This window comes from Squalius cephalus, assembly GCF_949319135.1.
Source record: "Squalius cephalus genome assembly, chromosome: 4".
NCBI classification, from domain to species: domain Eukaryota; kingdom Metazoa; phylum Chordata; class Actinopteri; order Cypriniformes; family Leuciscidae; genus Squalius; species Squalius cephalus.
Window position 1 is genome coordinate 21,313,565 of NC_137125.1, and position 20,280 is coordinate 21,333,844.

The 20,280-nt window shown below is 38.6% G+C and overlaps 2 protein-coding genes and 1 long non-coding RNA gene across 3 annotated transcripts; all 3 read left to right on the plus strand.

Moving 5' to 3' along the window:
• Positions 1–322: 322 nt before the first annotated feature.
• Positions 323–1,735, plus strand: LOC307157653 (zinc finger BED domain-containing protein 5-like; the record flags this gene model as incomplete). The annotated part of the gene is made up of 1 exon (XM_079869583.1): positions 323–1,735. The coding sequence occupies one exon, from the start codon at positions 323–325 to the stop codon at positions 1,733–1,735; it is 1,413 nt and encodes a 470-aa protein (XP_079725709.1).
• An 8,154-nt stretch (positions 1,736–9,889) lies between these two features.
• On the plus strand, positions 9,890–18,909 carry LOC307157384 (uncharacterized protein). The gene is made up of 3 exons (XM_079869299.1): positions 9,890–9,960; positions 10,513–10,630; positions 17,559–18,909. Exons 2-3 carry the CDS (start codon positions 10,552–10,554, stop codon positions 18,518–18,520), a joined length of 1,041 nt encoding a protein of 346 aa, XP_079725425.1. The 5' UTR covers positions 9,890–9,960; positions 10,513–10,551; the 3' UTR covers positions 18,521–18,909.
• Positions 11,248–16,313, plus strand: LOC307157446. The gene is made up of 3 exons (XR_013820982.1): positions 11,248–14,142; positions 14,397–14,549; positions 15,426–16,313. It is a non-coding gene; the product is annotated as an uncharacterized lncRNA (long non-coding RNA).
• Positions 18,910–20,280: the final 1,371 nt, after the last annotated feature.

The window sequence follows — 20,280 nt, forward strand, 5'->3', positions numbered from 1 at the left end:
GTTAGGATTCACCTGGTCGGGGTCCGAGGCCGCACCTCTACCGCAGTGTGTGGTCTGCAAGGAGGTGCTGGCAAATGATAGCATGAGACCATGCAAACTTCGGCGTCACATTGAAACCAAGCACACAAATTTAGTGAACAAGCCCGTTGAGTTTTTTGAGAGGAAGCGTGATGATTTGCAGTCACAAAAAACAATAATACAGTCGTTTGGCACTGTTAACATAAAGGCGACAGAAGCATCGTATCGTGTCGCGCTACGTATAGCGAAGGCAGGCAAACCCCATAACATTGGCGAAACATTGCTTCTCCCTGCAGCTAGAGATATGTGTTCAGTGATGCTGGGAGAAGCAGCTGCTGCTAAACTTGATGCGATCCCCATGTCTGACAATACCATCCAGCGACGAATATCAGACATGGCTTGTGGTGTCAAAGAGCAGGTCCTGGACTGTGTTCGTGAAAGCCCCTTTCATGCCATTCAGCTGGATGAGTCCACTGACGTCGCACACTGTGCTCAACTGATGGTGTACGTTCGCTTTATCAAAGACCTCAGTGTGCAGGAAGAATTTTTTTTTTGCGTTCCTCTACCTGCCCGCACAACAGCTGACGAACTTTTCAAGGCCATGAATAACTTTTACCAGTCCAATTGCCTTGACTGGGGCCGGTGCTGTGGGATATGCACTGATGGGGCAAGAGCAATGACTGGCCGTCACAGCGGTCTGGTAAAACAGGTGCAGGCAGTTGCCCCTGCGGCTGTCTGGAAGCACTGCATTATCCATCGTCAGGCTTTAGCAACAAAAAGGATGCCCCAAGAATTGCGTGCAGTTCTTGATGAGGCTGTCAAAATTGTGAATATAATTAAATCGCGTGCCTTAAACGCCTGTCTATTCTCGATTCTCTGCAATGAGATGGGCGCTAACTTCCAGCAGCTGCTCCTGCACTCCGAGGTCAGGTGGCTCTCTCGGGGCAAAGTCCTCACCAGGCTGTGCGATTTGCGCGAAGAAGTCCTCCTCTTCCTCACCGAGATTAACTCCCCACTGGCAAAACATCTGGCAGACATGAACTGGCTTGCTATGTTGGCCTATCTCTCCGACATCTTTGATAGGATCAACTCCCTCAACACCTCTCTCCAGGGCAAAGAGTGCCACGTCTTTTCGGCACACGACCAAGTGTCTGGGTTCAGGAAAAAACTGGACTTGTGGTGTGCTCGTGTTGAACGAGGTTCTGTGGAAATGTTCCCAACCCTGGAGGATGTTGCGGAGAAGACAGGGCTGCCTCTTAATTCTGTCCAACCGGTCATCATTGCGCATTTGAATGGGTTGCGTGAACAGTTTGGCGAGTATTTTGGAGAGGACGCAATGGGAAATCAGTGGGTGAGAAATCCGTTCTCTTTCCCCACCACACCCAGTGATGGACTGAGCCTGCAGGAGGAGGAGGCCCTGGTCGATCTCAGCTCGAATGTGGACTTGAAGCAGAGACTGGTAGAAATGCCGATCACGCGTTTCTGGTTGTCTGTGGAGAGCGAGTTCCGCCAGATCTCCACTAAGGCTATGAAAGTCCTAATCCCCTTCACCTCCACTTACTTGTGTGAGTGTGGGTTTTCCGCACTGACCATGATTAAAAACAAATACAGATCAAGGCTGCAGGTGGAGGTCGTCTTGCGTTTATTTCTTTATGCAGTGCAGCCCCGCATCGAACACCTCTGCGCATCAAAAGCGCGTCCTCATTGTTCCCACTGATATGGGCGGATAAATTCAAAGTTCAAAATTCAAATGACCTGAATGACACGTGCAAATGACGTGTATGACACGTGCAAATGACGTGAATGGTGCATTTTGTTGGCTGTTTAAATCTGAAATTTTATGTGGCTGAAAAAAAAAAAAGTAATGCAAATCTGTTTGATCTGATAACATGCCTTAAATGCAGTTGACTGTTATGTGTTATTATGCGTTCCGTGAACAAAAAGCGTTATCGTTCATTGATCAGAGAGCTGTCCATTGTGCTGATTTTGTTCGAGACGATGTGCATTCAAATGTGCGCTTAAAGAGATAGTTCACTTTAAAATGAAAATTCTGTCATCATAGGCTACTCACCCTCAAGTTGTTTCAAACCTGTATGAATTTCTTTCTTCTGCTGAACACAAAGCAAGATATTTTGAAGAATGTCAGTAACCAAACAGTTAACTGGTCCCATTGACCTCCATAGTATATATTTTTTTCTTACTATGGAGGTCAATGGGACCAGTTAACTGTTTGGTTACTGACATTCTTCAAAATATCTTCCTTTGTGTTCAGCAGAAGAAATAAATTCATACAGGTTTGAAACAACTTGAGGGTGAGTAGCCTATGATGACAGAATTTTCATTTTAAAGTGAACTCTCCATTTAAGGCCCAGACACAAGTTTCACACTTGTAACATTCACATGTTAAGCATGTTTTGTTGACTTATGGTTAGGCCTACTGATGTTCTGTGATTTTTAAAAGTAGCCTCAATTAGGCCTGCATAAAGTTGGAAGTTATTTGCTGTTGCAAAGAATCATTTATGAATGCACTTCTTAAAAAAAATTGTAAATAAAATACAATATTAAAAAATATTTACATTTTATCAGTTGTTATTGAAACTCATCATTGCCTGGATTCCGGAACACACAGAAGATGGCATTTACTGCCGAGGCGTGTGTGGGTTAGGGCAGGCGGACAGGATTTTGGGGAAGGGGGGGCTCGGTTGTCCTTACCTACTCTAAGGAGAGGCTCACATTCACCCAATTTGAAAACCCCTGGCTTAAAGGATTAGTTCACCTCAAAATGAAAATTTCCTGATAATTTACTCACCCCAATGCCATCCAAGATGTCCATGTCTTTCTTTCTTCAGTGTAAAAGAAATTAAGTTTTTTGAGGAAAACATTTCAGGATTTTTATCCACACAATGGACTTCAACGGTAACCAACATGTTGAAGTTCAAATCAATGCAGTTTCAAAGGGCTCTGAAGTGCTTCAAAGGGCTCTGCACAATCCCAGTTTAGGAATAGGGTCTTATCTAGCGAAATGATCGGTCATTTTCTAAAAAAATAAACATTTATATACTTTTTAACCACTATTGTTCGTCTTGTGCTGGTCTGCGACGCGCCGGGCATTACGTCATCACGTTGGAAATGTCACGAAAGATTTTTTTTTAAATCATAATAATAAATTAAAGCTGCAAGCAGCATTTAACGGGGTTCAAGCATTTAAGGCCTTTAAGCACATAAGCATTAAAAGACATTAAGTTTCATTTAGCAAACTTTTAACCACTGACATCATAGATGGAAAAGTCAATTTACAGCCAATACAGGCAATTTACCATAGGAAATATATAGTTTTCAAAGTTTTTTGACAGTTATAGCGCCACCTATGGTCCGATCTCCATGAAATTTTGCATGCTTGTTTAGAATGTTATGGCACATATGCCCACCAATTTTCGTGAAGTTCTGAGTTTTCGTTTAGGATTTGAGTGCATTTTGCCATGCCCATTTTCTAAATGACCCTGTTATAGCCATGCGAAAAATGCATAAGTTCAACTTTATTAAAACAAAGATGTCAGACGATTTTGAAAATAGAGGAGAAAATGAGATGGAATTTTTCGCCCTTTCCTGCCTTTTTGAACCGGAGTACACAGACAAATAACTTAGATAGATGACGTGAAGCGTGGTGTTTCCAACGTGATGACGTTATGCCCGGCGCGTCGCAGACCACTGTAGGCTAATAATAATTGTGCCCTCCCATGCATTTCATATGCCCCCCTTAAGACTGAGGTCTGGCGACGGCACTGCAAGTTAGCAATGCCAGAAGTGAACTGATAATATGTCGTTAAAGGGCGATTCGCCGGTGCCATCACTTGGATTTGTTCCTCAGCAGGGGAAATAACTTAATACTCTATGAGAACTGCTGGTTTACACAGAAAAAAACCTTCGTTAATCTGGTTGTTTGATGAGAAAAAGATGAAATGTAGTTGCAATAAACACGTTAAGAATCCGCACATCAGCTGCAGCAGCGGAGTACTCTTATTCTGCTGTGTGGAACTGAGTAAGAACTGATGACGCAACAGTTTGATCTTCGGCTGACAAATCAGAGGAAAGGGGCGTTTTATTCCCTCCCACGTGTAGAATGTTCATCGAATGTTCAAGCTGTTTAATAATTTTTCTACCTCAGAACGAAAACCGAAAAATCAAGCTGAATTCTTGTTTTTCGTTTTTTGGAAAATATTTAAAAACGAAAAAAGGAACCGTTTCTCATTTTTCTACTTTCAATATTAAATCAAAAAACGACTGAACGAATGATACACGGATTGAGCTCAGGTCCGTGTAACGCTTTGCAGTTCTCTGTTCAATTTGCACCATCAAAATGAACCAAATGAAAAATTGGCTTCAAACTTTCATTTTCCATTTCTTTGGAATAATTCACAAACAGATAATTGTTTCTTAATTTTCAATTCTACAAGCTGGGTTCATTGCGTCCGAGTCTGATTTTTGAACAAACTCATTGAAAATTACTCATTGCTGTGATTTTCCATTTCTCTGTGTTTTGCTCGCGGTTGGACCGTACCAGTTCCACTGGGGGGTGGAGCGGGGGTTGGGGGGATGTGGATGCATTAACCATAGGCATTAGAGCGCTGTAGCATTATGTGTATGGCATGTCTGAGTCTGTCCATGATTTATCGCAGTGGTGTAGTCTACGTGATACGCAGGTATACGCCGTATACCCACTAGAAAAGGCCAAGGATTTCCGTATACCCACTTAAAAAAGCGTGAGGATACGTAACAACGTCGTTTTGTGTCAGAACTTTCACACTTTCATTAATAAATTCACGATATTAAAATTAAATATCGTTTAATTTTAATAACGACTGTCAAGAGCGTATTATTGTACCACTTGAGTGGTTGTTAATGCGCAAGAGCGAATCTCTTCGCAGGCGAATTTCCTTCTCTCTCACACGAATGTCGGGTTGCACTTTCAAAATTCGCTCTGCATTCGCTGACTCGCTGAGATATTGCGCGTGCACGCTCAATCTTGGTCCTTTTGACTCAATCTCCATACTTTTTATATAATTATCTAACCTCTTTTATTTAATGTGTTTATAAGTTGTCGACAAACAGAATAAGCCATCACCGATTAAATAACATAAGGATTTATTAATAGCTAGCCTACTATTATAAGTAATCATTAGTAGGCTAGCCTAATTATTGTTTTAGGTCAGTGATGGAGTACTCGAGTCCTGGACTCGGACTCGAGTCCGACTCGAGTCCCTATTCTCTGGACTCGTGACTTGACTTGGACTCGCGGACTGATGACTCGTGCTTTGACTCGGACTTGAGGATAGCCTAAAATCGGGCTTGAGCATTCATCAAATGAATGATGTTGGATGAAGTTACTGACCAAATAGGTTATAAAATTTTAGTTAAAGATGTTACACTTTTCCTGTTTCGGGCTCCAAGACTGGCCGGGATCTCTTTTTTTTCCCGCATAAGAACGAGCAGAGAGAAAGCCCCAGCCGCGTGCGCACTCACCATCTTCAAACGCTACAGCGCTCTGCCTATGGTTAATGCATCCCCACCCCCCGCTCCACCCCCCCAGTGGAATTGGTACGGTCCAACCGCGAGCAAAACACTGGTGCTGCGTTCCAAACCGCATACTTCCCTACTATTTAGTATGGGAAAAAGAGTAGGCGAGCGAAAAAGTATGTACGAATCCAGAAGAGTAGGCGAGAATTACCTGGGTGACGTACTAATTATCGCGAGATTCGGACTTAAGTGCGTTTGAATATGCCTACTTTCCTACTATATAGTAGGCGAAAACAGTACGTGAAGGAAGCAGTACGTTCGAAACATCAGTATTCATAAAAGAGTAGGCGAGAAGTTCCCGGATGGCTTACTGCTTCCGGCCAGATTTTCGAGTGCTCGACCGATGGATACTCTTCTATCCCAGGAGGCCACGCGAGAGGATACGTCATTATCAATCATCGCAGAGATCAGCGACACGGGTGCTTTCAAATGTGAGTAAACACGGTTCCTTTTATTAAAATTGCATGTGTTGAACTACTGTAGAGTAAACTGTTGAATTGTTGAAGGTGTAAAGACATTACACAGTAAAGTATAGTTGTGATTTTGCTGTAAAAACACGTTTTATTATGTAACGTTATAGCTAACAGGGGAGCTCCAGTAAGGACACGTATGTTACGTCTCTAAAGTGGATTTACATAAACCATATACATCTTAAAGACTCTTATTTTAAATGTCTATTTACATCTGACAGGAACATCTTGAAATATCACAACATGAAATAGACATCTGAGTGACGAATGTGTGCTATTAGAACAAATCTATAGAACAAATTTATAGAACAAATCTATAAAGTAACTAACGTTAAACATAAGTTATCTATTTTATTTGTCCATTGATAAATTGAGGAACATTTATGTTGGATAAAAAGTTAAAACAACCTCAACATGTAAATGTAGTGTTGAGTTCATAAAACACAGAGGTAACGTGGATCTTGTCTGGATGTTACAGGGTCAGATGAACAGATGTGTGTGTTTATCCGGTGGAGAGTGGCTCATGAAGGCTTTGAGTGACACTACAGAAATGAATAACAACTATTTAAATCTTAAGTTGTAGTTTATTTTAATTATTGTAATTTCAAACAGAGCTATTACAGCACCTTTCTGATTCTTGATTTCTGTGCATTTGCTGTAGATCTTTTATGGTGGAGCAGGACCTGCAAGGAAAGATGATGCCGGCATTTGTGGAAAAAAAGCGTTTTTGTCTTCTAAATAACTGAAATCAAATGACATTGTGCGGTTAAAATTACTGCTTTTGTGTTATGTTTGTGCATTTTGTAGGATCTGAAATGTCAGCAGACTGGTGTGAGCACTGAGGATGAAGAGCCCAGAGCTGAATCCTGGAGATGGTGCCATGGATGAGTCCCTCCATCACTCCACCAGCTCTTACGAGACCCTCCATCACTCCACCTGCCCTTACGAGACCCTCCATCACTCCACCTGCCCTTATGAGTCCCTCCATAACTCCACCTGCCCTTACGAGACCCTCCATCACTCCACCTGCCCTTACGAGACCCTCCATCACTCCACCTGCCCTTATGAGACCCTTCATCACTCCACCAGCCCTTACGAGTCCCTCCATCACTCCACTTGCCCTTATTGCCTCAGATTGTGAAGCACAACACATCACGTAACAGCCTCAGGCACGAAGGAACGGCTCACCTCTGGCGCTCAGCTGATTCATCAGAGCCGCAGAATGGGAACCGCTGTGTTGAGATGGCAGAAGGATGTGGGGTTCAGTGCCTGTAGTCTACATACATGATTGTAGTTTGAATAAAGCTTTGTTTCATGTGTTGACTTGTGCATTTGTTTATTGTGTGATGGTGACTTTCATTCATTCTTTTACTAATTTATTAATATTTCTCATTGTTGTCAGTAAATAAAATATAATTATTTAATTAATGTTTTATTTAATTGTTTGAAAGAAAATGTAGATATGTTCATTATATACACATCTAGAGTGTATTCAATCATGCATAGCTATGTCATATGACATACATTACAATTTGTTTGTTTTATTGAATTATATCATTTTCAGTAAAAAGTAATATAATTAAGTATTGGTCAGCATTTATCGTTGTTATTATTGTATGTTTTGGGGTGGGATAGCAATGCAATTCATTCTGAGGTAATATTAATTTTTAATATTAATGATACTTAAATTTTTCGAGTATAAAATCAACAGTTTTCCTCCAAAGGCGAATCTTCGCACAGCTTCCCTTTGTGCAGACATTACAAACGCTGAGGAAACCCGTTCTAGGTAGGGCTGTCGAGTTACTGATGTTATGAGATCTGTAAAAAATCTCATTATGTATGCAAACCCAATATATATATATATATATTATGGGTTTGCATACATAATTAGATTTTTTACAGATCTCATAACATCAGTAACTCGACAGCCCTACCTAGAACGGGTTTCCTCAGCGCCATAATATATATGGGTTTGCATACATAATATGAGATTTTTTACACAGGAAAAAAGAACCTACAAGGTTGAATATCTCAATATATATTTTCTTAAATAATTCATTATAATACATTTTTAAAAAGTTTTTTTTGTTTGTTATTTATAGGCCTGAGGGATGAAACGACAGTTAAATTCAACAAGAAAAAGAGGAAAAAATAAAGCAGTTAGCCACTTTTGCTTGTGGATGAAAATGTTTGGATATATAAAAAAATAAAAAATAATTAACAACATATTCAAGAGATGACAATTTTGGGATTTCGTAATAAAAATAAATAACATCGTTAAGGATAAAACGGTGGGTCACATTAGTAGGGTTAAATATAAGAACTTAAATCAACCCTAAATGTATTCACAAAATAAATGGGCAGCAGTTTCTTCAAAAAGACCACAAAATGAGCAAGTTTAATCAATATCAAGATATTTACAGATAGATGAATTAAACGTGTCCGTTCGAATCTTTTAAGTTGTTGCGCGTGTGATAACGCGTCGTAGGTCACATGATAACGTCAACATGGCAGATGTCCGGTTCGCATTCATACTCAACGAGATCTGGCTATCCACCTTATTCTGCTCTAAACAATGGGCGCTGCCATAACGACGACTCCGGTTCCATACTTCCGGTTCGTAGCGCTTGACCTGTACGTTCAGTTTTAACGCTAACCACTCTAAACGTTTACTTTATTGAATGTATCTGATACGGAATCGGACATGGGCATTATCTCCTTCTTATCTTATGCTCGAAACACTCAGTTTCTAAAAAGTTTGAAATCTTCTTTGAATTGTTAAAACAAATAACAACAGCACATGAGGAGCTTGAACTCATTCTCTCGCTGCTAGTACAGGTCAAGCGCTACGAACGGAAGTAGGCAACCGGAGTCGTCGTCATGGCAGCGCGCATTGTTTAGACTGAGCAGAATAAGGTGGATAAAGTACCTACTCTTTTAGCGCTAGTTAAGTAAGTACTTATTGAAATTAAGTACCTACTCATTGAGTATGCGGTTTGGAACGCAGCCAGAGAAATGGAAAATCACAGCAATGAGTAATTTTTTATATTTGTTCAAAAATCAGACTCGGACGCAACAACCCAGCTTGTAGAATTGAAAATTAAACTGAGAAGCAATTATCCGTTTGTGAATTATTCCAAAGAAATGGAAAATGAAAGTTTGAAGCCAATTTTTCATTTGGTTAATTTTGATGGTGCAAATTGAACAAAGAACTGCAAAGCGTTACACGGACCAGCTCAAACACTGTTTTGGCACTTTTTAAAATCACATTTGTCACTATTTGCATTTGAATATCGTGATACCTGGAATAAACTGTTTTGCAAAATCGCACACTCTTTTTTTTTTAAATTAATTTATACAGCACTGTTTAAAAGTTTGGGATCAGTCATTAAAACAATTATAATAATAATTTAGCAAGGATGAGTTAAATCGATAAAAAAGTGATAGTAAAGATATTTCTATTTTGAATAAACCCTGTTCTTCATAACTTTAAAAAAAAAATAAGTTTCCTTAAAAAAAGTATCACAGGTTAAAAAAATATATTAAGCAGAATCTGAAGGATCATGTAACTGAAGACTGAGTTATAGCTGAGGAAAATTAATCTGTGCAAATAAATTATATCTTAAAGTATATTAAAATAGAAAACTATTATTTTAAATTCGAATAATATTTTACTATATTACTATTTTTATATATATACAAAATAATGCAGGCTTGATGAGCATAAGAGACTCAAAAACATTAATAAAAAAAATAAAAAAAACAGTAAAAACAGTAAGGTAACGTGTCCAAACTTTTGACCGGTACTTTTATTTTGGTTTGGTGGTGTGATGTCATATGGCTGCGTCTTTGCTGTGCCTCTTTGCTCCTGCATTTGCTGTGATTCTGCTGAATAAAGGTTTGTGTTTTAAGTGTTTAGATCGATATAAACCCTTTTTGGCTCGGTTAGATAATATCACTGAATGTAACGTTGTTATGCTTAACCAGAATGTGAGTAAAGCGCAGTAGGGATGGAGAAACGGAGCTTTTAAACAAAACTTAAACATAGTCCCTTTAAGACATTTAAGTGTTATTCTATAGACTTTGACTCAAGTAAATTAAACCAAATGCTTGGCGAAAATATTCCGTGATTTGAAGCGCTCGTGTAGTAAAAAAACAAACAAAAGCGAATGTTTTCATGAAAGTGCAGTTAAATATTAATTTACACATCACACCAAAAATAAATTCTAAGTAATAGAATCATAGTAGGCTAATGATGTGTGTATGTCTACTTGTGCTCTTTTATTCATATAGTAACCTACTAGTTATATATATTTTTTTCAATTACTTTTTGGCTACTGTTTAAGTCCATTAACTCTCACTCTGACTGACTCTCTTACCAGTGAACTGAACTACTGAACTAGAGCTGATTCAGACACTTCTTAACGTTAATTAATCTCATCTTAAACAGGACAAGCGACTGAGATCCACGTGACACACTATTATAAAGATGGAGTTTATTAAAGAGGAGAGTGAAGACATGAAGATTGATGAAACACTGAAACACAAAGATACTGAGGAACAAACAGGTTGGTTTCATTCTCACAGATTTAATACTTATTAAAATCTCTAGCTGTACAGAAATGAATGATAATTTAAAATATATATATATTATTATTACTATTAGTTTATTACTATTATTTGACATTGAGCCTTATGTGGACAGACATGGTGAGATAACATGACCAAACAAATACTAAAGCTGTGTGTCCACGTCTTTTTTCCCATGGCTAGCGTATTTTTCCAATCGTTTTCAATGGGAGCGCTGCATTTTCTCGTGCATAAGGGTTAAGTGGAACACACTAAGCCCTTGATCACTTCCACTATTGAGCTAGTTTATTATTTAAACCCCTTTTTACTTATGAAAAACCATCATGCATAAGTTGTTGGAGAAAATATATAAAATCCTATAGGCCTAAGTAAAAAGCTGTTAAAATAGAATTATACAAACGAACAAAAAATATCAATAGTATAAACTTTGACTGTGAACATAAGGTAGCTACAAGTGTTATTATTTAATGAATATTTTATACACTATTTATGTGATTAATTCTCAAAATAATAATATATCATTCACTTCAGTTCAGCTTGATCTGCTGTGATGTCACAATCAAGTTGAATTGTGGGATATAGAGGTGCTTGAAGTACATCAGAGTAGACTCACTCCCTCGGTCAAAATCAAGGGGTCGAGGGTCTTTTCATATAAACTTCCCTCACCCACTTCACAAAGTGGAATGCACTTCAAAATGGCGACAGGGATTCCCCCGAGAGAAAGTTTGCAAGTCTATGTCTAAAAGTGGAGTGGAGCATAAAACCTGCGTGTTTTTTACCGGTCGCTGAACGTCTTACATTAGACTCCACCCATTACAGTAGCAGCCATTTTGTTCCTATTTTTGTCCAATTCTAATAAAAATTGGTCGAGATGATCTTTGGACAGAGCTGCTTAGAAATGACACAGATTTGTTTTATTAATTTTTGTTAAAATATTGACATCACAAGTAGGGCTGGGCGATATGACCAACATCTTATATCACGATATAAGTCATCTCATATTCTGATAACAATATCACAATATAGTACCTTTTCTGTAGATTCAATCAATTAATAGTTTATATATATTTACCACATAGAAAGGACTAACTCATTCATATGTGATTATTTTTCTCCCTTTATTTATAACTTCTGGGCAAATGTTTAATTAAGAATGTAGAAATATAAAATATGAATGAAATATAAAAAACTTTTCAAAAACAATGATTACAGGCACAACATAAAATATTGCTATATAAAATGCCAAATGTAAACATTGTGCTTTCAAGTTTAAAATGTAGCACATGGCTCCAAATCAATGAACGAAACCAAAAACTTGAAACAAACAAAATTTTGACAGGAACATAACCAGACAGGGAAACAAAATCAAATTGAATCGTTCTGAACAGAAACGTTTATTTGAAATGGCCATTAACCGGTTGATAACGTTATTTTATCATTCTGTTTAATATTTTAATTTGGCAGTCAACCAATCGAGAATTCAATTAGTAGCCTACAGACTATGCAAATGTGATACTCAGCTGTCAAGTCATCATATGTAAGTCGCAAGGGTAATGCTGGCTATAGTTTTTCTGAGGATATATACAACACCAACTGCCAAACAATTAGGCCTACATTTCAGTGAAAATAGATAGCAGGTAATATGCAGCTTGTTGTGTCTCTCTCTCTCTCTCTCACACACACACACACAAACAACATATTCTAGTATTGCTAACATATTCTAGCATTGCTAACATAGCAGCCTGTTCATTATCAAAATAAAATACAGTCAACCAAACATATTAGAAAGTTACACTGCTCAATTGAAATAGTCCGTAGTACAATCTGTGCCGTGTAGCGTGACCACTGCCTTACTGTGCTGTTATATATGATATGAAGAATGCTGTAGCCTATTACGTCAATAATGCGAGTGAAGTTAGTGGTGTTTTGAGCCTGTTCTGGGATCCAGTGTCCGACATAATTTGCAAAGTTTTCATAATCAAACCATGTCCATGCTACAGAGGTAGCCCCTCGTTTTGTCCTGGCTGGTCCTTCTCCTGCTCGGGCCACCAGTTTCTGTCTCCCCTTCACTCTACATGTTATTCACATTTCTGTCTGCATCACTACGGTGGTGTGTAAGATTGCAGTCATCCAAAAGATGAAAAAGTATTGCCGTAAACAATGTATTTTGCAACACCACGAAATAAAAAAATATGAAATGATAGACTTTTTATTTCGTCCATCTGATAAATACAGGGTTTCCTGCGGGGTCTTAAAAAGTCTAAAATTCTGAACTTTAAATTTAAGGCCTTAAAATGTCTTAACAGCGGCCAGATTTTCATCCGAGGTCTTAAATTTAATTTAGTCAGGTCTAAAAAAGGTTCTACCCTCGTTCATTTTCAGAAATGCTGGACGCAGAAAGTTATTTCGGTGTGTTGTAGTTCTTTCTGGGGGATATTGGTGTTGGTACGTATGTGGTGATAAAACTACAAATCCTGTGATAAATGCAATTACCTGCTCGCAAAATTCTTCTGCGTCTCCTCAGAGTTTGTTAAAATTCGGCTACGTGTGGAAAATGGTAAAGTGTACTTTCAAAAAGACGTGGCTAGATCACAGCGATTTCCGCAGTTGGTTACAAGTGGTACCCAGCTCCAGGTACGAGGCTTATGTGGCAAGATTTGGATTGGGGGAGTTTATAAAGAGGGAATTGATTCGTACTCTTACCGGGCCGTATGTCGTAATGTTCGACAAAAGCCTAAATCAGACCAGCTTGACGTCCATGTTCGTTTCTGGAACAATGGAATTGTTAAGTCGAGGTACCTGGGTTCACAGTTCATGGGACATAGGACATGGGACAGCGCAGGACCTACTGAAACATGTCAAAGTAAGTGAAAGTTGAATGGGCTATTGTTTTACTTATCAATTTTGAGACAAGAAAGTGATGTCTGTCTACACATTTGAAGCTGTAGCCTACATAGAAAAAGTAACCTAACATTGTATGATTTAATTTATTTGACCAGTTTAGATTAGATTAGCCTTTATTGTCTCAAACTAAAATTTGGCAATCGTGCTGTGGGCTCCACACACTGCATAACGCCTTCAAGGCTGGCTTTTCGATGTGGCATGTGGACAAGATATTAAAGGCAATGCACACATTATTCCACCATGTTCCAGCGAGGAGGGAGGACTACGTAAGAGTCACCAAATCCACAGTGTTCCCTCAGCCATTCTGCGGCCATCAGTGGCTGGACAATCTGCCGGCTATTGAGTGGGCTCTGGCGGTCTGGCCATCTCTGCTATACCTGGATACTGTGCACAGAAAAGAGCTGTCAAACCTCAAGACAGCATCATTTGACACCATTGAAGCAGCCCACAACAATCCTTTAACAATAACGAGGATGCACAGTTGGCAGTGGCCAGGACCTTGGACCTGGTCCATTCATGAGGAAGTACCAAACAGACGAACCTGTGATGCCTTTGTCAAGTCAAAGACTTGGCTGAGTTGATTAAGGTAATTATTTACAGTATATGGGTTGTATCACTTGTTGGCATAAACCTATCAACATACATTCTATTTTTTTTATTTATTCATCTCTGACGATTGCTTTTATCCAAGTTAATCAAAGTATTTGTCATACTGTTAGGCCAACATGTGAAGTATTTTAGGGCCAGTCTCCTCTAGACCAAGTGAATGTTAATTTCTTTGTTAATTGAATGAAACCCTGAAATAACTCTGTTATTGTTACTTCATTTGTCTTCTGACAGAGTCTACTAAGGTGCTTTGTTTAAAGTGGAGTTTGAGTGGTCCTGCAAGTCATCACTGCCCTTCAGCTTACCATACTGGACCTGTCTGACAAGAACTTGCTCCTCCTCCCACAGACGGTTGACATCGGCTTGGGTGCTGAGGTAGCTCTCAAGGTATTGTCATGATTCTTCTTAAGGTTTTGGAAATAATTATCAATATGCAGGCAGCAAGTGTCATTTCGTTTAACATACTCCAAACATGTCAGTTGTAAAGTGTGCAACAGGAAGAAACTTTGCCATTAGGCTAATACACTAAGAAGTCATATGACCTCATTGCATGAAGTCTCATGATTGCCCAATCATGTGTACTTTTTGAATTAAACTTTTTTTTTTTATACTACTGACATGTATTTTTTATTGCACATTCCCCTGTCCAGAACAGTAAAAGTGCAGAGCTAAGGGTCCTTGAGTTTAAGAGGGATTGCATGCTGGGACTCTCAAACATCGTGAGGAAAGTTCAGGAGAAGAGCCTCTTGAAATATGCAACAGTTAGGCAGATGGAGTGTCTGGACCCGTCTCTCATGTTCAGGGACCCAGACAAAAGCAAGACTTAAATGAAATGTCTCATACAGACATTTCTGAAGGACAAGCAGCTGACAGGAGGTGTATGTGCTGGTAGGAATAGATTTGGAAGGGGTTATGAACCATAGTTTAAGTACCATGCTCAACTATACTCTGAATTTTTATAAGACTGTGTTTCGAGCATTCTCTCTATGTTGCAGACATTTGGTCCCCCATTTGGCCCTTTTCTCTTTTCCTATCAGTGTATTGGTTTAGCATGGACATCTTGCTTTTGTTATTCCCTCTTCTAATGGTCCTTCACCTGTTCTGTGTGCAGTGGCCCATGTACTGAATAAGTCCCATCATTTTACACAGACTTTTGTATGTTGTTATTGAAGACTTACTTAGGTTAAGAGTCAGTTTGAGTCTTGAGTGCTGTGATTTTATCTATATGCATATTTGACTCTTTTATCACTCACTTTGTTTTAGGGGAAACCATTGTCCAACAGTTTGAGTCTTTCCTGTCCGTTGAGGCAAGGAACGAAGAACTTCTCAACTTCCAGCCATTTGAGAACCGACTAGACAACTTCCTGCATGAGAGTTTAAGCCGTCCCTATCCTGCTGCTTGGGGTGGAGATTGAAAAATGCAGAAAATGGAAAAATGGAAATGCAGAGCCAGAAGAGAAAGCTTGCAGAGGATGGTTTAGAGCAACTAAAAAAGAGGAAGACCTGTTTAAAAGAGGTGTCCAACTGTCTTGCCAGGGAGGCAGACATGCTGGAAAGGCTGGCTCAAAGATGGCCCAGCTCCTATCCATGTCCCTGGGCGTACAAAGACAAAAACATTGAGGCTGAGATTGGTGCTAAAGGGGAGGCATATGTAATCCTCTGTCTCTCTCTTACTCTCTCTCTCTCTCTCTCTCTCTCTCTCTCTCTCTCTCTCTCTCTCTCTCTCTCTCTCTCTCTCTCTCTCACTATCTCTCTCACTCACTCACACACATCAGATAATCCATGTTAGATAGATAGATACTGTAATTATCCCGAGGTAAGTATCTATCTATCTAACATGGATTATCTGATGTGTGTGTGTGAGTGACTGAGTGTGTGTGTGCTACATGGGTTGGAGTAACCTGTTCAATCTCTATTAGGCTATTAATATGCTGTTTTGTAATGTAAATAAATATGAGATGAAATCTATTATATTTGAGGGCAAGTTTGTTTTAGCCTACATTCATTTTGGGCCTAAGGTTTTGGGCATTTGGCACGTTGTTGGGTGTGGAAGGTTACTAATGTGATTGCTTTATCTGTATGACTGAATTCATTGAAATAAAATGATTTTGTTCAGAATTTCTTTGATTTGAATAAATTTTTTTAGTAGTGCGTCGTGAAGGTCTTTAATTTCAATCTTTATGGTCTTAAAAAGTCTTAAAAGGTCTTAAATTTGACTTACTGAAACCTGCAAGAACCCTATATATATCGTCATATCGCACAGCCCTGATCACAAGCTTTATAATGTTTACCAAAGGATTCAGAGGCTGTATCTTTGCCAGACTTTGATTAATCAAAACAAAAGTTGGTACGCTTCTTCAAATACATGCTCTGAAGGGGAAACAAAAGATGGGAACAGCACCACCTGTGGGTCATGATATACGAAAAATAACTATTGCTATTAACTTTAACAGCTTGTTAGAAACTCATAATATTGGTGTCATGCTGAATCTGTGCTGATTTTGTCCAGATCAGACAAACATCAGTCCGTTATTTTGAATTTTGTCATAAATTGCAATATCTTTTATGATATGAATACAGCGCCACCTATAGACTAGACACGTAATACATATGTGCACTCCGTCAGCATTTTCACAGATTCACATTTCTGAAGTTTATGCGGAGATAATGTTTTTCTAAATTATTCAACGCTTGCAACTTGGAACCTGTTTCAAGGTTTGCGTTCTCGAGCCACTAGGCACTGTTGTTGTGCAAATGAGTGTGTTTTCTGTTAGAACAGTGTCGTGTTCACGGCCCCTAACTAATGATCTTTGCAATGGAAGTGAATCAGTAACTTTATTCTAGAGCTGCTGTAAAACCAAAGCAATCTCTGTTACTGTAATTTCCTGTTATCACTGTAAAGCTGCTTCGAAACAATCTATATTGTTAAAAGCGCTATATAAATGAAGGTGACTTGACTGATTTGCTAAAGCCTTTGATTAGCTTGTTCAGGTGTGTTTGATCAGGGTTGGAGCTGATCTCTGCAGGAAAGTGGATCTGCACTTCTGACCTATTTCATTCACCATATCCTCTATTATCCAACTAAAGCCATTATCCAACTAAAGCCTGTGTTTTTATTTTTTTCCATATTCCCAGTGTGGATCTTATAATTTTTATAGCATCATATTATATAGGGTTTATACACAGTTATGTGAATAAAGTCAAACAGACATTGACTAATCGCTGATGACATCAATAATGAGGTGAGATGGGAATGCTTGCCACAATTTGCAACTAGAGGCTAAAGTTGAACAAATGTTGATGTTGGCTTGAGAAGCCTGAACCTTGTATGCATTTATTTTTCATTCTGTGCCATTAAACTGGGCTTAAACTTGTATTTATCCATTTTCTCCTTAGACCCGATGCGGCTGGAAGATGATATTCAAGAACTGAATTTTGTAAAGGAAGAGGAACATGATTTCATAACTGGGGAAAACCATCCTAGCTGCTCGCAGACTGAAAAGACTCCCTCACGAAAAAGAGCTCGAAAGACGGGGGGTAGACGTTATTTCACCTGCTTTCAGTGTGGAAAGAGTTTCAGTAAACGTGAAAACCTTAAAGCTCACGTGAGAATTCACAATGGAGAGAGTCCTTACCCCTGCCAACAGTGTGGGAAAGGTTTCTCTGGAAAAGGAAGCCTTAAAGTCCACATGAGAGTTCACACTGGAGAGAAGCCCTTCACCTGCAAACTGTGTGGAAAAAGTTTTGCACAACAAGGAACGCTGAATGAGCACAAAAGAATTCACACTGGAGAGAAGCCCTTCACCTGCAAACTGTGTGGAAAAAGTTTTTCACAACAAGGAACGCTGAATGACCACAAAAGAATTCACACTGGAGAAACGCCCTTCACATGTGATCGATGTGGAAAGAGTTTCAGACGTAAATTAAACCTTAATGGCCACATGAGGCTACACTCAAAAGAAAACTACTTTAAATGTCACCAATGCGAAAGAAGTTTCACAGACAGCAATCACCTTGAGTGGCATGTGATAAGTCACATTGGAGAGAAGCCTTTCATGTGCCATTACTGTGGAAGGACTTGCTCAAGCAAATCAAACCTCGATGTTCATGTGAGACTTCACACAGGAGAGAAGCCTTTCACCTGCCAACAGTGTGGAAAAGGTTTCAATGAAAAAGGAAACTATCAAGTCCACATGAGGCTTCACACTGGAGAGAAACCTTTCATGTGTCTTCAGTGTGACATGAGTTTCACATATCGAAGAGACCTGAAACTTCATTTGCGAGCTCATACTGGAAATAGCAGTGTTGTGATTGGTCTACCGGTTACAGCGCGTAGAAACAAAAAGCCCATTATGTGAATCTCAGCTCTGGACGATTCCTAAAATCAGCATTGGTTACTGGAAAGGCGAAAAAGATGTAGAAACAAGTGATATCATATGCATATGAAAAATAATGCAATCATCAACATTAAACAGCATATACACTACAGTAAATCAAAACTGCTTAATGTTGCTGAATGAAATGTTGACCCAGGACAAGTTTTAGGACTGTGAAGCTTTAGGGGTGTTGATGGACTCGATCAACTCCATCTGTGTTTTGATCATCGTTCTGAATCCCATCTGGATGTGTAGTCGCAAAAACGTAGTCACAAAAACGTGACTTTCCCAGCTTTTTATTCAAAATGTTGCTATTTTTTTATTAAACGTACCCACATGAATCTAGAATAAAACAGTTTTTTTTTTTCTTTAAAAGCAGAGAGTCTGTACTTTCTTTTGATATATTGCATGTTCAGATATTCATACAACAAAATATTCTGGGGACCATGAAATTTTTGTGAAAGTTACCAAAATCGCTGGTGGTGGCTGGCAACATTTTTTTTTAAAAACACTGGCAGGGAAATTATCGAAATTATCGACATTAAGTGCATCACTACACAGAAAAATATATATTGTTTGTAAGCAATGGCTAAAAGGCATTTACATTCAGGTAATCATTAGTTCCAACCTTATTTTTTTATTGTAGTCTGATTTTTTTCACTGATCAGTAGTAAATCTAGAGACAATTTTCCTTCCCACATCCTGAGGCACCTTTATTGAGTCTATTCTTTTTTTTATTTCATCATATTTTTGGGTGCTTAAAACACCAAACTCAGTTTATAATCTGTATGTACATGTCTGTTCCTAAAAGCAGATTATGCATTGGCTCATTGACAACAAATCTTTTAAAACACTGTAACCAAACATGCATCAACTGACAGAGAAGAAGGGAAAAAAAGGGCTATATATTCAAAAGATACTTGGGAACAATAAAAATAATAAACATGAATATGGCACTAGGAACATGAAGTACAACAAAAGTTCTGACATGACACAAAAAACATAAAGCACAACATTACAAACCTCCCCTATTATTAACCAGTTTTACTTAATTTAATACGTCCACAAAAGTTCTTATGGAGAATTAACAGAGGTTTAGTTCTAGGTAATGTTCATGCTTTAATGAATCTTTCATTTGAAGTCACCATTATGGTAATTAATGTTTGCTAATCACCAAAATTCTTGGACTTTGAACTGTCAAATTAAGTCTCTTTCAACAATTACAATAGCGTTTTGATAAAAACACTCATATTATCACAGTTATTGACGTAAAATTATGTGAGCTATTACTATTGTTGTAGAATGTATGATGTGCATTTTAATTTATTTAATGCACCTTGCTGACAAAAAAAAAAGATACAATGCTTATTTAATAATTTATTTGAATTGTAGATAAATGTTGCACTAACAACCCAAAATATGAATTAGTGTCAAGGGCAGGTAACTTGGATGTAATGGCTAATACAGAGTTATAATAATGCTTAATATTCAAGGAAGGAAGAGGACAGGGTCGGGTGTTAATTGAAAAACAAAATAAAACGGGAGAAAACAAAGTCGCGCACACCGCGCTGTATAATCAAACTCAGTCCACTAGAATCAGCTGTCAATTAACACGTTCCTCGTGCTCGCGGCCATCCTCTCTGTGTTCTCTTCAAAAACACTTTCCGCTGCTTTCAGCTGCTGCACGATCAGCCACAGATCTCCGCTGGTCTCTTCTCCCTCGCATCTCCTTTCCTCATGGC